The 23,209-nt window shown below is 41.6% G+C and overlaps 1 protein-coding gene across 3 annotated transcripts in view; it reads right to left on the reverse strand.

The window, feature by feature from the left end:
* The window catches only part of sorcs3a (sortilin related VPS10 domain containing receptor 3a), a 211,311-nt gene that overhangs the window by 21,272 nt on the left and 166,830 nt on the right, over positions 1 to 23,209 (reverse strand). For all 3 annotated transcript variants that reach the window (XM_007560600.2, XM_016675606.1, XM_016675607.1), the window contains exons 10-19: positions 21,335 to 21,481; positions 17,111 to 17,213; positions 15,310 to 15,386; positions 13,725 to 13,816; positions 12,455 to 12,562; positions 11,642 to 11,759; positions 11,436 to 11,569; positions 7,932 to 8,045; positions 6,427 to 6,598; positions 200 to 386 (exon numbers count right to left, since the gene is read on the reverse strand). In XM_007560600.2, coding sequence (XP_007560662.1) covers positions 200 to 386; positions 6,427 to 6,598; positions 7,932 to 8,045; positions 11,436 to 11,569; positions 11,642 to 11,759; positions 12,455 to 12,562; positions 13,725 to 13,816; positions 15,310 to 15,386; positions 17,111 to 17,213; positions 21,335 to 21,481 — 1,252 coding nt within the window. The remainder of the gene's footprint in view (positions 1 to 199; positions 387 to 6,426; positions 6,599 to 7,931; positions 8,046 to 11,435; positions 11,570 to 11,641; positions 11,760 to 12,454; positions 12,563 to 13,724; positions 13,817 to 15,309; positions 15,387 to 17,110; positions 17,214 to 21,334; positions 21,482 to 23,209) is intronic.

Here is a 23,209-nt window from a genome sequence, read left to right on the forward strand (position 1 = left end):
TAAATGGTGGGTTGATGTTGGGTAAATGGTGGGTTGATGTTGGGTAAATGGTGGGTTGATGTTGGGTAAATGGTGGGTTGATGTTGGGTAAATGGTGGGTTGATGTTGGGTTGATGTTGGGTAAATGGTGGGTTGATGTTTGGTTGATGTTGGGTTGATGTTGGGTAAATGGTGGGTTGAGCATTCTGTAAACACTCACATGTGACGTGCAGATACAGTGTAGTGGTATCGGAACCCAGCGTGTTCTCTGCCAGCGCCGTAACTCGGAATATTCCCGCTGACTTGTAGACGTGTTTGATTCCCTCCTCCGTCCAGCTCAGGTTGGAGTAGGACACCGCTGTGCCATCGCCAAAGTCCAGCTGGATGTTCGTCCTCAAAGAGTCTCCCTGAGGCACATCAGAGTACAGACGGTTTTACTGTGAAGGAATGGTTCTGAAACATGAAGTTTAAGACAGATTTAAACGTATCGCTGTATGCATGACTTCATTTGAGCTGGTTGGAATCAAACATCCACATAAAACATAACAAATGTGATGCTGCTTTTCTGGAAAGACCTGAGCTCAAAATACAACACCTACCTGGTATAACACATCATAAAGACACAATGAGTCAACACCACATTAATATAACACCAAATATGTTTGAAAGGGTTTCAGAAATACAGCCTCTAAACGCGTCGCGATGTTTCTGTCTCTGTATTTTAGCTGATTACCTTTTAAAATGTCACCATAAATCATTCACTATGCATTATGTTTTGGCCAAAATTAGAAAAGTCAAACTGTCACACAGAAATGAAGAAAAATCAGTTTTGTCACCTTCAGGGAGTCTCTGCACAGAAACAAATGTGTTCTGTCAATCATTATGAGAAACAGCAACAAACAGAAAAATCTAACTAAGGAGAAACAGAACTGTACTGAACTCTAACTGAGCATTTCTGCATCCATCAGGAACAGGAAGGCGATTTAAAGCTACAGTGTCTCGATTGAAGCGGCTTTACAACCAGGAGATGATGAAACGCAGGAAAACATGTCAGAGCTGCAGATTCATTAGGAACGCTGACGTCACATTCAAAAGAAAACGGCAGAATCATGTCGGTAAATTGAAGACTATTTATAACAGAACACTTTTTACATTAATGTTACAACATGTAAAAACATCCATAAATTGAGACACGCAGCTCATTGGTGTGGAGGATATTTGTGTTGTTTCGGTGTTTTTATTGTTCTCTAATCGGCTTCAGGCCAAAATGTTTACAATGTATTTTATAAAAATCCAACTCAAGTACTGAGTCACTGATCATGTCCATGTTGGCCACCGAAGCAACAAGCCTTTGTTTTTCAAAGAATGCAAAAAAGATCAAAATCTGCCAATTCATATTTTTTTCAGCAATATTTAGATGAATATTACGGCTCTATATCTCTATATTATCACCTGATTTATGTTAAACAGTACATTTCGTTTAGAGTTTTCTGTGCAGCTGATTTGTAAATAAGTTGTGTTGTGTGAAGGAAAAGATTTTTCCCCTGTTTGGTTGTTTCATCGGTCGGAGCGTTTGCCTCCTGTGATTATCAGATTCCTCTGATAATCACACCTGCTGCTGCCTGAGGATCGTAAAGCAGGACGAACCTCAGCAGCTGGTTGACCTCTCACACTGTCAGGGCTCCACCTTAACACTGTGGGATCGATCAGAGGAGCAGATCCACCAGAGAACACACAACAAAACCTCTTCTCTTGTTTTTACTGGTTTTGTCTTTTTATCCATACCACAGTGTGAAAATGCAGGTTTTCACGAATCGTTCCCATCTCTGCCTGGAAACTGATACTTTTAATAAGTGTATGAACAGAACAGGAAGCAGCTCAGCTTCCTGGGTTTGACACTCTGTATTGCTGGGAACTGTAATGAGTTGGCACCCAAACAAGACTCTGGCTCAGTGGCACCGATGCCAGTCAGCTCTGTTCAGCATCTGTGGCGCATCCTGTGTTTACTGCCTATATGAGCCGTCCTGGGATTCACTCATCTGCATCTAAGTGACGCCGACCCGGCTCCCTAAAATGTCACTCTTTGTGTCCACGAGTCTCCAAGGTCAGCGTGGATCCAAACACACGGCGGCGTGCAGCCTTGAGGCTGGAACATGGCCGCCGGTTCCCGGTGACAGCGGCGCTGTGGGCGCTGACAGGGATTTGGAAACACGAGGCCAGCATTTGTTAAGGTGTTAGACCTGCACCTACGGTGTCAGTGTGATGTGTGACAACAAAAGAACAAATGTTCTGCTTATATCTGCTGCAGGCAGACCTGATAACAGGAATTTCTGCAGCAAAGGTCACTGCAAAAATAAGCCGACCGTTAGCCAAGACAGAAAAATGTATGCAGCTATTTTTTAAAGAATATTCTCATTTTCTATCATTAAATGCTGGACAGGCTCATGTGGTCCCTCCACACCACACAGCTGGGTGAGGCTAAGATCAGACGGTGGATCCACAACTCGTCGTTTTCAAACAGGAGGTTAAAGAAAACCACTGGGTGCAAACCAACAAACATTCATCTCAAATAATCTACATGAGTTTAAACAAGGGATCTGATTTCAGCATCAAATGCTCACAGGAAATGGACTAAGTACAAATAAATATGTCTTAGAAGTATAAAATAACAATCTTAACACGGTGTCCAGACTTTCTTTTTATAAAAAGTGAAAAATAAGGTAGATTGTGGTCGTGTACAGATGCTCATTTCGCTTCACAAACTAAAGTTTCTGCTGTGACTCGGTACGGTGGAACCGATCAGCTCCAGCAGCAGAAACCTGGTTCCAGTCGGGCTTACAGCCTGAATGTGGTGCAACATCATGAGACTCACTGGTTCAACTGATGGTTCAGTAACGCAAATAAAAATGAAACAAGTATCTGTAATAAAAAAGTAAATATCCTGGTAAAATAAGTCAGGGTGAGTCATCCTAAGCTGTGATTTCACAGATCCTGAAAATGAACTCGGTGGTTAATATTTTAGCTGGGAACCTTCAGTCGCCTGGTGTGGCTGTCATGTTCAATCAGTTCGTCTGTGGAAAAAAAAATCCTCCTGGTTTCCCACTGAGGCAAAATCTCACTTCACTAAATGAAAAACATGTAAAAAACAACTGTAGAACATTTTCTCCCAGATGTGGCCATGCTAAAAAATAAACCAACACCAGGATGACACTGAGGTGACAGAAACACGCAGCAGTGAGTGAAGCCAAGGCAGCATCCAGTCGTTTCAGTTCCTTAATGTTATCAGACGTTTGATTCCTAACAACTCACAAACGGTTCCACCACACTTTTTCAATCAGACTGAGGTCATGACTTTGACTAGGCCATTTCAACCATGCACCATACATGGAGAGCAATTGATCTAACAGAAATGCTTTTGGACTCTTAGAGATGGTCAGAGTTTCTGGAGGGAGAAGATTCAAGCTGCATGCTAAAAGAGCGCAGGCCGGGATTTGAACCCAGGACCTTTTTCTACAAGGCAAAAAAAACAGCTGCCAGTTAAAGAAATACCAGCTGACTTAAAAAATGCAGTTACTAGGGGGAATGCAGTCTTCTCAAACAGAGAAACAACAGATCATGCTGTCTGCACTCCAACTTAAGCAGAAAGCTGGCAAAGCTTCGGATGTTTCCGATTTGCCAACAGAAAAGAAGCCAAATCTGATTCACTGCAGCTTTGAACCAAAAGAAATGTTTATCCAGACAAAGCTAAATGAATGTCACAATCTCATATAATCTCTCCTACCTGCTGCTTTAAAGATGAATCACTGGGAGCAACTAAAGTTGCTGTATGTTCAGCAGTCAAGATCTGGTTTGCAAACATTTAACATAGGCTGTGTTTTTAAGAGACTGACTTAAGATTTGTTTTATTACACTGCGCATCAGTTTAACCATCTCCAGTCTGATCTGGTCGTTCTGTCCCCCTGAAGTCCAGCTCCATTGTTCAGCAGGACATCCTCAGTCACCCTAAAGAGGATCATCTGGTTGCTACCAATGATTCCTGGTTTGCACAGAAACATTTGAATGTAGATTTTTGTCATTCCAACAACTTTAAGGACGCCCCGATTATCTGGACGGCTCTTCAGATAATTGTAAGAAATATTCCTGCTGTGCGATCTGGTCCGCTCTGATCTGACATCCAGCATGTTGGATCGTCTCGTCTTTTGTCCAATACTTGTTTTAAATCGCTGCCTGTGGTCTCTCAGGTTTTTAAAACTGTCTCACAACTTTAAAATGTCGCTGTGTGATCCAGATGTTGGGAGGATATGAAGCAAAATGTTGATTGTTTTATTAATCAGACCAGGTATTGATGTGGTCGGGTCCTTTCTGTCATAAAGCAAATATAATATTTTTGGTGATTGTTGCCGATCAGAGACAGTTTAGGTTTAGTCTAAAGGTTGAGATGTCATGTTTGTTATTATCTGGTTCTACAGTAAATTCCGGGAATGATGCGAGACATCCAGGAAACTGGACGACATTCCCGGGTGCAGCTGGTTGGATTTGGTCAGACGGCATCAGATCTCAGTAGAAATAAAGCATCTTGACTGAACTCAGTCCTTGGATTTCTTTCCTTAACTATTAACATTTTGTTATTTATATTAATCCAAAATAAAATTCCCCTATTTATCTTCCATTCAAACCAAAATGACTGATTTGGATTAAAAAAAGAATAGAAATGTTCCCCAGAGTCCCATTTAACGGGTTGGTTATGAGGTTTTTCTCGATGAGGCTCTCATAGAGGAATTAACTGTGCTCTAAGATGAGCCATAAACATTTAAACGGTGAGGAGACAGAGTGAGCCTCTCCATCCTTCTGTGTTGGATGCAGAATGAGGGAGGAACTGTTTGAGCTTCGGTCGACTGAGATTCAGGCATGAACTCATCTCGTCTCTGCCAACTGCTTTCTAAAAACTGAATCCATCTGAATCCATCTGTGCATGTAAATATTGTGTTGCATAAAAGGGTTCGGAACAAAACAAAAAGCAGAAGACGTGCAGATCCTATTAAATCCCCAAATATGTTTCAGTTTTTTTCCTAATTCTATTTTTAAATGAACTGAAGAGTCTTCTTTCCATGAAATATTTAGTGCTATTTTCTTTCCCCAAGAAATACAACCATCTCCAGGTTCATGAATATAAATTAAAACTTTGAATTCATCAAGAGAATTTTCTCAAATAAGTCTGAAGCCACAAAGCTCCATCTGCCGGCCCGCCCCTGTTCACCTCCCAGAGGTCTCTGTTAGTGAAGGACAACCAGCTCTGAACTCGTCCTGCTGATACAGAACCAGAACCAGAACCTGCTCCCAGGAGAACGTTGGCAGGAAACACTCCCAAATCCTGCAGCTCAGACCAGCTGAGTGCGCTGCGAGTGAGAGGCGTAGAAACGGTTTCCTGGTGACCGGGCTGCCTGACTGAGCGCAGCACCTCTCACTCGCTAACAGGGTCTCTGGTGGGGTCTTTTATTTCTGCCCGTGGCTCAGAGCTGCTGCCTGGTGTGGGCGATGTGCAGGGAACGGACCGAGCTCATGGCAGAGAGCAGCAACTTTCCAAGAAATCAGCAGAAATTACTGGAGCTCCAGAACGAAGCGCCTGCAGGTTCTACCAACAGAACGATGCATGCATGACTCCATCACACACCTCTGTCTCAGCCTCTGCTGGAAGGTTTTACCAAAACCAAATACAAGTTAAAAAAAATACAAAATGTACTTTTCAAATAATGATCTCATGTTTTTCTTATCCAAAGCAGCCTAGTTCAATGTGAAAAGGGAAAAATGTAGAATATTTTATCCATAATTGCAGCTACAACTAAAACAAGGACAGGATAAAAATAAAAACAATGAAATTAGGGCCATTCATCAGTTAATGTTGATTTAACCAGCAGATCACAGAACATCTGAAGCTCTGCAGGCCTCGTCTGCATCAGTAAGGTCAAAACGTTCAGCTTACGTTGTTTTTATTTCAAACTGGTGGCCAGTCCAGGTATTGTCCTTCCACTAAACCTTAACATAATGTTACAGATATTGTTGTCACTACCTGGTAGCAGGTACAGCAAAACTGAAGACAATTTGATGGACCATAAATCTGATTTGGGTTTTCTATACCTGCTGCTGACATCATAAAATACAAATAAAAAACTTTAAATAAACTGAGTGATTGGCGATGAAAAATGTTTAATGATAAAATAAACTTAACATTTACAAATTAGAGGAAAAATATGTAATAAAGTTTAAGTCATGTCATCTAGCACATTGTTCCATAAGGAGGGAAGATGAACGATCTGCACTTCAGGATCTGCTGTCCCCTGACCTCTGGTGGCCGAACTGCTGCTTTTAGAAACAATAAATCCTTTCTAGAAATCTCCAGGTCGGAGCTGGACATGGTCTGGTGCGGCGTCCTGCTGCTGGACCTCTCACCTCGTCCAGGTGCACCACGAAGGTGACGTTGCTGCCCATGTTGGCGGTGACTTTCCCGTCTTTGGTGGCCAGGCTGAGTCCTTTCGGGGGCCTGTTGGGGCACTGCTGCTTCCTGGCCGTGTACATCTCCTTCACGCCCTTGGTACAGTTGTTCAGCACCACTTTACGGTACCTTAGGAAGAAAACAGAGAAACTCTTCATTTCAGACCGCGGTGATCAGCTTTCATCTTCACATTGATGCCTTCTGTAGTTTTAAACTCATTTCCTGCTGCGTGAGCCGGTGGTGTACAGAAAAAGGTTGAAGTCAGCACAGCGTGGCTGTTTTGTGTTAACAGCGTTCGGGACTAGATGACAACTGACAAGACAAGCTGTGTGAGAGGCTGTGACACGGCAGGAAGTTTAATCAGTGCGGCAGCGAATAAAACACTGCTGCTGTGATTAAGCTTGGGAAGGTGTCCGTTCCCTGAGGAGCCTCCGAAACATGCAGGACAAACTTCTGAGGAACAACAGAGACACGGCGCATCGCAATGAGGGAAGTGATCACAGCTGCTGGGTGCAGGCTGGAGCCAGATCCACAGCGCCGCCCTGCTGGAAGAACTGCTACGAGGCGTGTTTACCACCAACTGAAACATTATATCACATTATTTACACAAATGGATGATTGAAAGTTAATAAAAAATACTTCATTGGCCCCAAAGGAAAATGAAATGTTGCATCTAAAAAATATGGAAAGATTGAATCTGTTTTTCAATCATTATTACAAAACATAAGTTATCAAATGTACAGCGTGAACACATGAAAGGCTTTTTGTTTGTGAAAAGATACCTTGATAACAATATTATCTTTTCCAAATGATTGTTTAGAACATGGATTTAATTCTCTGCTGCTCGTTTGAACATTTCTCCAGTGACGGTTTTCCCAAAATAGTTTTAAGAGTTTCTTCTCTGTTGGATCGTCGTATTCCCAGCAGCTTCTTCAGTTTACATCACTGCTGTTTTAATCATCCACTGTCCTTCAATGAAAAACTGAATGCTGAAAAAGCAGCATCTCTACATGTTTTCAGGTTTCTGTGACTAAGCCTCAGATGAAAGTGAAATGAACATTCGTCCTTGCTGTGCTGGTTTCTCCATTATTATTGAGTCTATGTGGAGTTTGTAATGTTTACAGCAGTCAAAAGGTAGAGACGATGTCTTCACTAATTTCCCTTTTAGAGGAAACTGTGATTGGCAGCTGATTGGTTCACTGGAGGAATGGGATTCAGAGTTGATTGACAAGATGAGGTAAACAAAGAAATCTAAAGATCTTCCATCAGCGCCTCAAAGAGAGAAAACAAAAACAGAAAATGTGTTTGATTTGTCCTCCATAATGATCCTACGTTTCTACAGAACCATTTGCAGGAGTGTGAGTGAGTTGGAAACAGATTGTGAGCTTCCACTTCCTGCCACAGAAAGACGTCGGTTTGTGGACTCAGGATGTGCAGACGGGTGCTATGAATCAGGTCCTACCCTGTGCTGTTGAAGTAGTTCTGACCCTGGCTGCAGCTTCTGGACACAGAGGACGGATTGAACCAGAAGGCCGGCCGGCAGTTCCCGTCGTTCCGCCGCTCGTATCCATAATCGCTGTCAGACGAGAGAAAACATCCACAACGCCTGATCAGCACCGGAGTGTGTGAACGGACACTTTCTGTCACCATCTGCATCATTATTACATATTGATTAAAGCTCCTCCTGCTGAGGCGTGGAGTCCAGCATGCCAGGACACCCAGCCTGCAGGAAGAGAGGTTACTGGAAATAATGACTTTTAATCCTCACAGATTCATTCAGCCTGTGATTTACATGCAGCCAAGTCAGGTGGGCGAGTGTCCGTTCTCATCAAGGTCCTGACGTTGATTTATCAGGTAATTACTGAGCCAAAACAAACAGAACCAACAAGACAGCAGCTGACCACTGCACTTTAATTCTAGGTTTACAGCAGGGTGAACCGGTCAGGGGAGGCAGAACCTTTTACATAAAGGCATTGTTCAGTTTTTATCTGGAGTAGGTATGAGCTGTCTGTAGCCTACTTGATTTGCTCCAGACTTGAATGCATTGATTCTAGAGACAGTTGGGGTGAAAGTGTCCTGCTTGTGACGTCGTTCGTTATTCTATTCGACTTGAACAACGAGAGAAAAAACCTTTCAAACTTTAAAAGGAAGACGTAAAGTCTGAGCTGTTTTAGATAAAGAAACGTCAACCGATTTTCCAGAGTTTGGTATTTTCCCTTGTTTGGCTCCAATTTGTCTCTTCAGATAAAATATTAAAAGCCCTGCAGAAAGCATTTCCAATGGAGAAGATAAAGAAACTATTTAAATTTAAAGCATTTGCTCAACAACATATTTGTTGACCTGAGTTATGATGATGAGGAGAGAAACTCCTCAAGCAGTTTGATGACATCAGACGACTGCCTGTTGCTCCACCAGCTTTATATCATTTATTACAATTCTGGCGTTTCTACCTCTGATTTGTGATGTTTTGTAAAAATATTAATAAGCATACAGAACAAAATTAAATTACTCAAATTAAACAACTGAATTACTTTTCATATTCATATCTAATTTCATATTTAGAACAAAAGATTTAAAGTTAGATTTTTTCCACAGCCTAATTTCTCATCCTTAAATCTAAGTGCAGGTTGAGTTTTTACCACCTTCTCTGCTGGAGGTAGGAGCTAAAAAAGTTAAACCAGAAACCTGTAAACTTATCGCACATTAGGCTAATGGGGATGAAAACAGCAGAAGATGTAAAAACCTGATTCCTCGAGTTTACACCTAGTTAACGGATGAGAGACATTAGTTAGATGTTTTAGGCATGTGCAGAAAAATCCTCTGTAAGAAGTAAGTACCAGGAAACCAGAGTTGGAAAAAGAAAGCAACTTTAAACGTGTTAAATATGAACCAATTAGCACTCGCTGGGTGCTTTTCTACAAACACGAGTTAGATAACTGCTGAATGTTCGGACCACTTTTTTTCTGTTCCCCGTCATTACAAGATAAAAAATTCACCCAGTTTGGATTTACATACAAATTGAAACTATTCTCACGCCCACATGGTCTGAGCAGAATCCTAAGCACAACAGGCTGCTAACAGATGCTACAAGGATGCTACAAACTAGTCTGGTAGAAAACAAGAAACAACAAGAAAATATCACAAACAATGCAGCTTCAGTGTCGAGTTTTATTTGACAGGTTTCTATTAACACCTTGTTTCATCACTGGACAACAACTGCCCCCTAAAATTATCAAAATCTGTCTGATTGTTTGGACATGTGTACTGGGTGTGTACTGGGTGTGTACTGGGTGTACTGGGTGTGTACTGGGTGTGTACTGGGTGTGTACTGGGCGTGTACTGGATGTGGATGCGTACTGGCTGTGTACTGGGCGTGTACTGAGTGTGTACTGGGTGTGTACTGGATGCGTACTGGCGGTGTATTGGATGTACTGGAACCTCAGAAAGCACAATAAACTGAACCAAAGACAAACATCCATGCAGTAATATTGCTAGAGTCACATGATGATGGTCAGGTAAAACTACATCACAACCGAGTAAGTGCTCACAAAAAAACGAAAATTTAAGCAAATTATTGGAAAAATGGAGATTCTGGGATTCACAGTAGAGCAGTGGTGCCCATACCTGAAAGCCACCAAGAAAGTATTAAATGCATGGCACGTTTAGAAACAACTTTTCAGGAGAAAAAATGGACAAATCAGTACAACCTGATGCAAGGAGGGAAACCCAGTGGATCCCGGTAGTCATGGGAACCCAGTGGATCCCCGGTAGTCATGGGAACCCAGTGGATCCCCGGTAGTCATGGCAGTCGGGGGCCGCAAACAGCCATGAAAAACTAAAATCCATGTTTACATCTGAGTATATAAAATAATTAATTCTAGTCTTCCTGCAAACAACAACAGGTTACAGAATGTGAACTGAAGATGTCTGGAAACTCCTCTTAGGTCAGTTGGATGTCATTTGCGATGGATCAGATTCTCTATAACTGACCTGCAGCAAAAATACCAGAAAAATATTTATTTATGTGTGAACAGTTTGTAAGCTGAATAATATTTGAAATAAGCTACATAAAAGATTAAATCATGTCTTTATTATAAAAACGTGATGTTTTAACCGAGGTACATGAGCTTTTTAATTGGTTTTATCAGATGTTTCTAAAAGTAATCAGAAGTTTGAACAGATGTCAAATAAAAGCCTAAATTAAAAAGTAAAAACTGCCAGTGTTCACTCTGCTTTAGGCTGCTTCCTCTGCTTTTTTCATTTTACAGTTTCAGTTCTTCAGACTGGCTGTAACATCTCTGCTCGTCATTCTGCCTGCGCTGCTGTCACTGTATTTTCCACTACAGCAAACATCAATTACGGTAACTTTCTCCTAACAAAACCTGTATCCGCTTGCTGGGTTCACTCATACAGGCAGGTATTAAAAAATCATTAGGAGACGAGTGCGTGCAGAAGAACACAGAAAGTCCGACTGCAGGTCAAATCAACCATTTTTTTCCAATCTGCACAATTTATTTGGCTGTTTACTGCTGCTGCTTGTCAGCCTGCTGGACTCAGATCCGCCCTAAAGAGCAAATCTGAGTGGACTGAAGAGGGAATTTAATGGTTGTTGCACAGATGTACTTGAAAAATAATGAATTGGTACAGAAGGGCAGCTGCTTTTTAATAGGACAGATATGTTTTCATGTTTTCACTGAGCACAGTATCCCAATGAATGACCTGCTGAGCTTCAATCACATCTGACAGCACCCACTGAGAATAATTCAAGAATTAGCAGAGGAAAATTCCTGAAAGGATTAATAAGAAAAAGAAAAATGCCTGTTTGAAACTTCTACATGTGTGGCGGCATTGGAGAACAAATACCCCTGTTAATGAAGCTCTCCTCAGCAGACAATGGAGAGCAACATAATCCTCCTCCACGATTATGAGGAAAGGAGCCACTGAACAAAGGCGTGCGTCTCCTTACCATTCAAAATCATGAGCTCGGCAAATACAGGATTCAGCTGAGAGGATTCTGGAGTAGTCCCTTCCCAGCATGCAGTAGTTTCCAGGCCGGCGTTTCATGTAAATCTGCTTCTGACCCATTACACACGGCTCGCCCTGTGTCGACAACAGAGCTGTCAGTGAAACATTTCACATCAAGGCCTGCAGGCTGGTCAGTATGAGCTTCACCTTGTTGTGCAGGTGCCAGGTTTGGTAGTCTTCCTCAGTGCACTTCCTGCTGAAGATGGACTTGTAGTCTATCTTGATGAGCTGCCACTCAGAGAGGTGGCTGAAGTGTCCAAAGAAGCTGCAAAAGCAAAATGGATGGACTTCAATGTTAAATCTAAGCAACAAACCAAATCAGCAGGACATTTTCTGTACGTGATCCGTGAATTTAAACAGGACAGAAAAGCAGGTTGCAGCCAGTTCCTTCATGAAACGAATGCTTCAGTTTCTGGATTTACAGGAAACTGTGGTGGAACGTGTGCTGGACATACGAGGCATTTTCAGGAACTGGTACGTTCCAGTACTTACAGTGAACTTCTACACTCAGAGCAACAGACCAGAGCCTTCAGCTCACCATCAGCAACCTGCAGTGATGCTTTAGTGACAGCTGCTTTCTAGACTCAGCAACTTTTAAAAACCTCCAACACACTTTACTAAGAGCAGTGACAGAATCCTGGTGAAAATGATTCAACAAGATCAAATAAAATATGAAATACAAAAATATCAATGAAAAATAAAAGCTCTCAATGCAGCAGTCTGCCGTTTGATTCCTGACCTTGTGACCTTTGCTGCATGTCTTCATCTTTTCTCTCTCTGCCCTTTTCCTGTCTAACTACTGCAAATAAAAACCACTACCTCCAGAAAAATCATTTTCTTTTTTAATATATTTTAGATGACCGCCAAACACAACATCTAAACGGTCCATAAAATACCCTAGAACAAAACAATGATGTGTTTTAAAATACATTTGGATGATTTGAGTGTTGCTGGACTCACGTCATGATCTGGTTGTCTGCGCCGGCCTCCACCAACACTCCGTCCACAAACAGCAGCGCCGAGGAGAAGCTGTGCTGGGTCCACTGCCTCCCTTCATCAAAGCTGACCCTGTGTCAGATCGCATTCCCGTCACAAACCCGGCATCAGCGGCGGCGCGGAAAACAGACGCTCCCTATTTAATTCTGGTCATAGGGGAGGGTTTAGGTGGGGATCAGAATGACTGGCTTGTCTCAACAGAGCCGTCTCAGAGCCTCTGTGCAATTAGCTACTGTAGCTTTGGGTAAATATCAAACGGCTGAACATTAAAGGGATATTTAGGAGAACGTCAGTCCGAGTATCAAAGCAAAGAAGCAGAAAACGTCTTCAGAGAACATGAAAAGAGAAAGTTTGGGGTGTCAAAAAGGAAAATGACACCATGTCTTGTCCCGGGTAAAAAGTTGACACAGAGGTGAGAAAACAAAACCGGAATAGAAGTGTTTCATGTCTGAGCACAAGAGTGCATGGGGAGAATGAGACAGCGAAAAAATTGGACAACTTTCATCATCGGCTCCTGGGCTTTATTGATTCTGACAGCTTATCAACATCGGTGCTGAGGTGAGAACAACTGGAAGTACCTGAGTGTGACATGGAGTGAAAAAAAAAAACTGAAAATCCCCCCATGTTGCCTCAGAAAGCCTCCTGCTGTCACTTGGCTAAAAGCAGTGACAACAGCAAAGCACTGATGTGCACCTGTTGTCGGACTGAGCCAGAGGAAGTGTTAAACTGCACACTGGCTGTGAAAGACATACCACTCCATGGAAACACAGGCCTTTTCATAACACTCAGGTTTTTCCCTGCATCATCCCACTTAAATTGGGAGGGAGACAAAAACCCAGCTGGCCACACTTCACTGGTTCTAAAACTAATTTCAAAATTGGTGCAAAAGCAAGTGGAGAACGGATCTGGTCTCACTTGGATTAGCCTGCACTGAGGCACGGCATATGTTTTCGATTTGGCAAGAGGAAGGCATCGTGTTAATGAAAACCCTAAGAGGGGGTCAGACGTCTGACTCCTAATGATAATTGGCTTGGGGGGAAAAAGTCACATCTTTCAAGTTAGATTGGCTGGAACCCTACGCATCTGACTGTGCACAAAGTGCAACCGTAAATGAATCAAGTGCAACATGCATGCTCTTTCTTAGGACTGTAAAAAGCTTCATTTAAAATTGGGATGACCATTAACAGCAGGAAAGCAATTTAAGAAAAGAACCTTGTGCAACAAAGTTTGTTACCAGAGATGTTTAGTTGGCACAGACGGCTGCTTCACCGCAACGAGGGCGCCTCCTTTATCCAGAAACCAGATATTGTGCTCTTCTTCAAAAATCTGCAAAGACAAACAGGAAGGAATAAAAAGGTAAAAACATCATAAATTTACTTATTTACACCAAGAAGGTTTTCTCAGCACTTCACTTTTTCCACATTTTGTTCCGCATGTTCCAGCCAGAATTAAATTTAAGGAAATTAATCTCTTTCCTCAAAACTCTACACACAAACACAACAATGTGGATTTTTTAAAATGTTTCGCACATTTGTTAAAAATAGGAAACAAAACAAAACACATCACATTTGTAGAAGAATTCACAGCCTTTGACATAAAGGTCAAAACTGAACTGTTTGCACTGATCATCCCTGTAAACATTTTTTAAAATACGAAGGTAATTTAAAAAACACTAGAAGTTTTTACCAAGTATTTTAATAGAACATACTCTTAACATTTCCACAAATGATGGGACTGATAATGTAAGGCATATTTATTTAAAAAACTAGTTTTTTTGTCAGTATGTTGCAAGTTTATTTTTTAATGTTCCACTGAAGAAAATGTTCTGAGCATAAATATAAAAGTTAAATTGTTCTTCAGTTAGAAAATCTAAACTAATTACAAAACAAACTGTTTTGTTAGGAAGAGTAATCTTGCTGGTGTGGCTCCAAAAAATGTTTAATTTGACCAAAGTCAAAAAGTTGCTAAATTAAAAAAAAAAAAAAAACATTTGCAAAAAAAAAAAAAAAAAAAAACATTTGCAAGGAAAAACTTTGACTTTACTAGTTAAGTAAAAAAAATCTATTTTAAGTGTTACAAGATAGAAAATGATATACCACAACAGTCTTCAGTGTTTTAACACACATTAGGCAGATGGATTTAAATATGGAAACATTTCTTATAAATCTTCACAAACCGTTTCCAAAGTGCATCAGAACAGGATTTACTTTGATCCTGTTAAAAAGAACCAATCAGGATCATTTTAAAATTATTTGAAAAATAATCAAAACTACCAACTTTACAGTTCATGTAGAAGTTGACAAAAGAAATTTCACTTAATGTTACCTTCCTGCTCATCAATGTATAAAAAACAAGCCAAGCAGGTAAAAATGAGCCAAACAGCCTCTTTCCTTCAGTCCACAAATTAAACCCGTTTGCAGCTGCAACTCGATATTTAACTTCTGGAAAAAGACAACTTAGAATTTCTGATATAAAGAAATGTGTTTCCACTTTTTGACGTTTTACTTCTAAAGAAAACAAAAGTTTTGTAGAACCAGTATTAACACATGAACAGGGTTTTCATGTCTGAGGAACAAAATGTAAAAAGTAGTTTGATGAGACATCTGCATCCAAAAATCATATTACTGGAGGTTTTGCTTTTCTTATTAAATCGATCGTTAAAATATTAGTTAGTTTTTCTTCTTTTAGACATTAAATCCATGCTGTAATGTTCAAAGGGGAACTTGGTTACAGATTCCTGCAGAGTTACAAACTGCCACAGTTTCATACTGGTTTCCAGCTCAGTGAGCTGCTGGGGGAAACGTTACGGTTCTTCTCACCGGTCTCCAGTTGTTCCCTGCATCCGATGATACGAACATGCCAACGTTGTTATAAGACAGCTCTGCTCCAATATTTCCTGCAGTGGAAATGAGAATATGACAATCAAGTCACAATGGGATCACAGATAAAATGCTGCACAAACCAGGTGATGTTTAGGATTTATGTTCCAAGAAAGCTGAATATTTCTTAAACACTCCCCAGGATCTCTCCTAACCCCCTGGAATGCATTCGGAGGAGCCTGCTCTCCTTGTGGCAACGTTGCAGGCTTACAATTCAAGCCTCCAGTGCCGTTTCTGGTGCGCCTGAAGTGGGCAAACTGGTTTTATTGTGTTGATCTGCTGCGCTGTCTTGGCCGGGGCTCAGTGCGTAGACATGTGTTTGATCTGGATGCTGTTTGTCATGTTGGTAAAATAATCTCTGCACCAGCTGATGGCTTAAAAGGCGCAGCGGGTAAAGTGAGCTGCCGTGCCAAAGCAAAGTCTCGGCCAGCGAGACGAACACACGCGTCAGCGCACACTGAGCCGTCCAGGCAGCAGAGGTGAACGATTAGTCAGCATTTTTACACACATAAGAGAAAAACACACTAAATCAGAAATGTGCTCACCCTCCTTAAAAAGGCAAGTCCTGCTAAAAAATCTATTTACCGTCATTTTTCTTTTGCCTTTGCAGACAAATCAGAAAACGAACAGAATTGCTTCGTGATCATGTAGCTTGATAATCTTACAGACCCATTAAATGAAATAAATCAGAAGAAACGGTTTTGTTACAGTATTCTCTAGATGGAACACATTTTATAGATTTATTACACACAGACTGACGTTAAGGATTTGTTCTGTTATTCATGATTCTCTTTAAAAACATTTAGAATATTACATCAGACCAATAAAATTAAGATTAAATATAGAAATTCTTTAGCAGAACTGCATGGTGGAGCATTTCTGCCATGTCATTTCTGATTTGTTGCTGGTATAGAGTTTTGTTGCTGCTTGGTTCTGGATCTGTGCAGCCGGACGAATGTGTGCTATTACTTTTCTTTTGGATGGTTTTTATGACGTGTAACTGTGGCAACGAGGTGATTTACAGCCAACAGCAGCTGATTAGCATCTTAAATCACACCTAAACTACAACGCTTAATCCCAGTTAAGAGGAGACATCATGGATGCAGAGCAGGACCAACGAGCAGAGAGAGTGGGACGAAGTTCAAACTATGTGTGTCCCGACTCCAGCTAGAAAGACTCTGTTCGTCTTTCTAGCCATTCAACCAGACAGAGATTTAAAGAGCAGCGGCAAAAGCAAATGAACTGGATTAGCAGAGCTTCAAAACAACTGATGGTGTCATCCAGGACATGTCACTGTGGGATGTCGTCTGTCTCTACTGCCAGGAACTTAAACTGTCATCATGTCATTACAGTAATGAGCCTGTTAGCATACAGCAACACTCTTCAGTCAGAGGCCTCTGCAGCTGCAGGAGGACTGACTGCTACGCTCAAGTTCAAAGCATCACCATCCAGAAGATACCTGGATGATGTGCTACAACACTTCATTTCCCTTTCAGATACAATATTTTGAATAGAACTGAATGAAATGTTTGCTTAATGAAAAGAATGTTTAACACCTACTTAACTGTTGTTTTTTATCTCACAAAACCAAAGTTCTGAATTATCCAATATGACTTTAAATGTCATCAATCAGGGAGACGATCCTGAACACTATGACTGTGGCAGAAGTCCAGAAGCTGCAGTGTAAGAAAAAGTAGATATTAAACTGAGACATGGTCAGGATAACAAGTTAAAGTCTCACCTGTGGCAACGATGATCCCCGGAGCAGAGCTCTTGGTGGAGATCGTTCCCGACACGTACGGGTTCTCTGACGTTTGCAGTTGGAGATGAAGGGAACAAGATGGCTGAAGAAGATTGGAAAAATGCATTTAATGACAGAGCTCAAAAAGCACAATGTGAATCAATAAATGACAATTTGAAGAAATATGAAATAGAATAATGTGAATCCATACGGATTGTTTTTCAGTTGATGTTTGTGTTTAGTTTTTTTTTATAAATCCACATTGTCTGAATGTGTCTTTAGGATAAAAGGGGAAGATATTATAAGATTGTTTCTTCTTTCTGCTGCCTTTCATTTTATGGATTTATATATCTTTTCTATTGTGTATAATTCTTTAGTTTTTAATTAAATGAATAAATTCCTAACAAACTAACTAAACAAGCAGGGAACTAAATACATTTAGGGACCTAAATGTAGTAAAGTCCCTTTACTACATTTAGTAAAGGGACATTTAGTAAATGTCCCTTTACTAAATGTCCCTTTAGTATTTAGTAAATACTAAAGTCATTTATTGACCAAATAAATAAACCAAAATTTATTTGGTCAATACATTTTGGTTTATTGACCAAAATCCCAAAACAATTTGTCCAAGACCCTTTTGAAGAATGAAGGCGGTTCTGAAGGCCCAACCTGACACTAGCACACTGTGCCTAATAAAAAGGCCACTGAGTGCATAATTACCATATCACGTCAAATTATTTAAATAAATAAAACGCAGACGTTTTTTTTTTTATCTAGAAAGCATTAAAATAACAAAACCAGCAAAAAGATTTGTTAGTCTTCAAAGAGAACAAACTGCGCTTTAACAAGTTTTGCTAATTGCCTTTAATCTGTCATTAATACAAAGAGAGAAGAAATTTGCATTAAAGTATGAAGGCATGCCTCAGAGGCATCCACACAACAGAATACAATTACAAATGCTCACAGTGCAGAAAAACAATGTCTGCTTTCATCTTAGCAGCAGACAGCATGTCACTGGTGTGAGGACATCAAAGCAGTGGGACTGAACAGGGCAATCAAAAGGAATCTATGGCAGTAATTAAAATGTCACATGAATGTGCAATCACAGGGAACCTGGAAGCCACGCAGCCCGGGCCTGAAATCACCTCTTAAGCAGCATGGAGTCCTACTAATGTCTCAAAACATGATTCCTCCCAACAGTCGGCCTGTTAGCTTCAGTAGTGGGGAGGCTGTCTAATGAGGACAGAATGTTAACACATGCAGTCGATCTGGATCCGTCACTCTGGCACCGATTCTACCTCATTTTCTGATCTGCTCATGTTGCCTCTCTCGGTCGGCTCTCGCCCCAACAGGTCGAGGCAGACGCCCGCCCGACGGGGACTGGAGTCGGATGTTTTCCCCGCTGCTGCCGAGTGTCTTCTAAAAGGAACACTGCTGAGCTGAAGGGAAGATGTGTTGCAGTCTGCCGGTTATCTTTATGAGACGGGTTCCTTTTTTAGAAAGAAAGTCTGAGGCCATGGTTCTCCTCTGGAAAAAGGTGAAATACTTTCTCTTTGTCAGGTCAGGATTAGTCATTGCTTCAAGGATCTTCATGTCTTGCTTAGTCTTGCTCAAGAGTAATGGCTGGATGGAGCAGAAGATGGATGAATGGATCGGGGCTTTGTCTGCGGTAATGAGGATGTTGTTCCCGTCTGTTGTGGTGAGCAGAGAGCTGGACTGAACTAAAACATCGTAATTAACCGCTCTGTCTTGGTTTTAGCCACAAACTGCGGTCATGAGGTAGATCAACATCCTGAATACCAGAATCTGACGGTAGCTTCTGCTGCAAGCCGCTGCCTTAGAGAAACGACAGGTAGATCTCTCATCCAGCAGATGTTCAGGTCTGAAGGACTCTGAACCAAATGGAAGATCTATATCTTTGATTGACCTCAAACTTTGACTAGGCCACTAAAACACAGACTTTATTCCGTTCGTTCTGTTGCAGAGTTGCTGCTGTATTTAGGACCGTTGTCCTGTTGATGACCCACTGTAGACAAACCTCATCCAATCAGTCGGTGTAAAATCAACAGGACTTTTCTGTTTCAGTGGTGAGAACATGCAGTAGGTCTGCAGGGTCGATTATTAACCAGGTTGGTAACGTGACTCTAGACGACATTAGTAAACTAGGCTGGCCGACCGACTGACTGCCCAGGTGGCTGCAGAACAATAAGACCTGTATCCATCATTTATATTGAATATCAAAGGTTAGATAACATGCTTCAAAGGAAGGCATGAATCAGAAGAATCCATAGATACAAAATATATCTGCAAGTTTTTTTTATAATAACCAAGATTAAAAGTTTTCATTCAATCAACTTTCAGTAAGTTCCTGTTCTGCTCAGAAAGTGGAGAGCAAGTTGAAAATCAATCTTTGGCTCGAGATTCTGATTCTCCATCACTGAAATGATGAAAGCCTCCAGGAGGAACTGACCGGGTTCTGTTCATGTTTGCATACTGTAAATCTATCTGCCTCAATCTATGATGACGTCTGACTGTCATACAACTTTTAATGTCCACCTAAACACTTTGCCTTTACTGCCTTCTTGTTGGTAACCAGAAATATTCTGCATCCAGAATCTAAAACATCACAAAGCTTTACATCATCCACCTGTTTAACACCCAGTCCTGTCCTGCCTTTCCTGACCGTTCAGAGAAACAATCCTGTCCTTTTCACACACCGACTGTCCAGATGAGATGGTGAACGGGTCACTGAAAACCCGCATGGAGCAGCAAGCGTATCATCATCCGACATCAGGGGAAGTTTAGAGTTTAATTCCTTAACAGGATCTGCAGAAGCATCAGCTGCTGCCTCCGGCTGGCGGTCAGGGTCGTTCTCACACAGGAGGGTGAGGTCACCGGCCTCCTGCCCTCCATTCGTCTCACCAAGGGCTTATGGAGTGACCCAGAAGGGTTTGCCCTCAAACAACTTTCGTCTCTCAACTTCTGATGATGGATTGCTTTCACAATGAAGGTGGCTCTGCTGTATTCCCAAGCCAACCTCATTCTGGACCTGGTCACCCAGCAAACTGCTCTGTACACGTCCCTAAGAGGCTCCATTCCCAGCTGTGACAGAGGTCCAGCAGGGTTTTAAATCCAGCCCGTCAGGGTCAGGTGTGGGCCAGCGCATTACGTTTGAACCACAGAGGGAGTTAATGGAATACGCTGGACCAGCTGAACTCTGGAACCTCCTGATGTTGCATCAGATTTTTACGCACCGTTTCAAATCGAATGAGGATCTTCAAGCATCACAGAGACGTCCCCATGTCCGCCCGGTGCTCGGTCACAACGGCATTACGTGGAATTACGTTTTGTGTTCTGATCGTTTCCTTCTTATTCATTTATGTTCTACTGGTTTTACCTCATTCAGGTATCTGGCTCCTTGGCTCCTTGGCCAGATACCTGAATGATTTAAGCTCTCTGGTTTTCACCGTCTTCCACTTCTCTCTGCCCAGGTTCTGCTTCGGTTCTGAAGGTTTTCTGTTTCATCATGAAATTCTGTGAAATGTTCATGTTCGTTCAGGTTGTTGTCTGTGTTTTGGTAAACTTTATGCACATAGCCTCCACACAGCCACCACAGCCTGGCTCCTCCTCTTCATCATGGCCACCAGCTTGGTGCTGTGGGACAGGATCCCAGTCCTTACCAGAATGTGTTTCCAGTCAGCCAGGGTGGCTGCTTCACTCTGGCACAAAACGATTGTTACCATAAAGAAAAGAAAGTAACAAAATGATTTGTTACTTTTTGTACAGATAGATTATTACAGAATGTTTGTGAGACTGAAAATAAAATGAGAAGTGCAGTGAGTTTGCAGAACATTTTCTACGATAAGTTGTTGTGAAACAAAGCTCTGCTCTGTTTTCCAGTTTACGGCAGATTGCTGCAGGTTGCTCCCACAGCCGGTTCCCCTCAGGTGAGCCCTTCAGCACTAAATGTGTACAAACACATATGAACTCCATTCTGATGCCAAACACATTGTGAGATTGAATAAAAATCAGCCTAGTTGTAACTTAATTACAACTAATGGCTTATTATTTGAATGCCTTACAATGAAGTGAAGCTGTAAACTATAAATCATTATTTCTAATTATGCCTGGCAGTGGTCCACCTGGCATATCCTCTCCACATCAGTGTGAATATGAGCAGAATGATGGTTTGAGCTCCAGGAAATATCCGGCCCGGTGTTTTACCAGGATGCAGTGGATGTTGTTTCCATCCAGGTCTGCAGTCGGCGCCTGAAGGAGCCTCCAGTCCCGGCCTTTGTTGTAGGTGATGTAGGTCTTCACCTGGTTGTCCTGCTTCTTGTTTGCGATTAGCATTCCTTTGATTCCAGCCACCTAATGGACACAGACACAAAACACTTCATTCTTTTTCACGTTTCAAATGCAAAACAGAAATTACGTTTTTACATCTAAGGCTCACAACAATCCCCTGACAGAGAGGTTGCCTGTGATGAGGGAGAGGCTCCAGCACTCCCATCTTAGAAGGCATTCGGTGCTGCGGCAGCAATCTTCACCGCTCCGGCTAAATGCAAATGGAATGCTTATCGTCTCCTTCTGTTGTCGACAATTGTCTGCAGAGACGGTTGCAGGTAGCTCTAAGTGCTATCTGTAATTATATCCTTATGTGTCTCAACAATACAGGCAGGATAACAGACATCTCGTCTGTTTTCCCTCAGGAAGACTGAATCACAAGAATAAAACTCAGACCTTCAGAAGGCCATCTGAACCCTCCAGCTCAAGGAGTTTTCTCTCCTGAAAAGCTGCCAGACCAACACAGTTAGACGACTTTATGTTCCGACACCATAAACAGACGGAAACATCCCAAGCAGTCACCTCCATCATCAAAGTCTCTGTTTCAGGTAATAGACGAAGCAAAGCAAAGTGAGTTATGTGATGGAAAGGACGCGGCCCCTCCGAGTGGTTGCCATAGTGAGGGGCTCCTCTTGGATGTGCTTCCCTCCCTGCAGGGGCACATCTTTATAAGTGGCACTAATAGGCTGCACATTTGACATTGTCAGAGATACATGGCGCTCAAGATGGATGCAGCTAATGAGGGTCCCCCCATCCTGATCCAACCAGACATGTCAATCGCTGCAGTTATTATTTATTGCCTCCACCTACTCGCTCTTTCTCTCCTTCTCACACACACACTTGAGGATCATGCACGTCCACTAGCATGGCTCTCCCTCCATCCATCATTTACACCTACATGACTTTTTGTGCAACACAGCGAAGGATGCCAGCAGAAGTTTCGGCTCCACAGATTACTCTGAAGCGCGAGTGTATGTGCGTGCAGACAGAACAAAAACGAAGCTGCAGCATGAAAGCAAAGATGAACTCTACCAGGTGGTTTTTAATAACGTCTGCTGCAATGCAAAGCATCAGTCAGAAATAAAAACTAATGGCAGTTTTTCTGTTTGGTTTTCCTGATTGTAGAATAATAAATGGTTCTGGATCACCTTCTTACCAACCTATAAGCCTTTATGTATCAATTTATTCATCCAATCCTTCATGTGGCCTCCAGGTGACAGATTAACACCAAACTCCACACACAGCAGCAGAGTAGCTAAGTAATTAGCAGCATTTACTCAATTACATTTATTTGAGTAACTTTTTGGAAAAATAATACTTTTAGGAATAGTTTTACTATGCTGTACTTTTACAGCTTGAGTAATTTTATTATGCAGTATCGCTCCTAATAGTTGAGTAAAATTCCTGGATGTGAGTAACTTCACTGAGTGAAGAAACGGATGGATTTAATCAAAATTCAACAGGCACAGATACACACCTGCAGTTTTTTCAAGTTTCATAAGTTTTATATGAAAATACACTGATAAAAAAAAACGAACACATTTTGCCTCATTAAGTTATTTATATAAATTATTTTCATTTTGGTCCTTAAAATACAAAAGAATTTCAACATTACTTTATATTTAGGTGCTCCTGATGATGTAATATTTTAATATGAATGTACATGTTCTGATCTCAGTACTTACACAGTACAAGAGTGGAGGATGGGAGTGATATGGTCATGTCTGACCGTCATGCAGGACGTGGTTCTGT

Source organism: Poecilia formosa, unplaced genomic scaffold (genome assembly GCF_000485575.1).
Source record: "Poecilia formosa unplaced genomic scaffold, Poecilia_formosa-5.1.2 Scaffold117, whole genome shotgun sequence".
NCBI classification, from domain to species: domain Eukaryota; kingdom Metazoa; phylum Chordata; class Actinopteri; order Cyprinodontiformes; family Poeciliidae; genus Poecilia; species Poecilia formosa.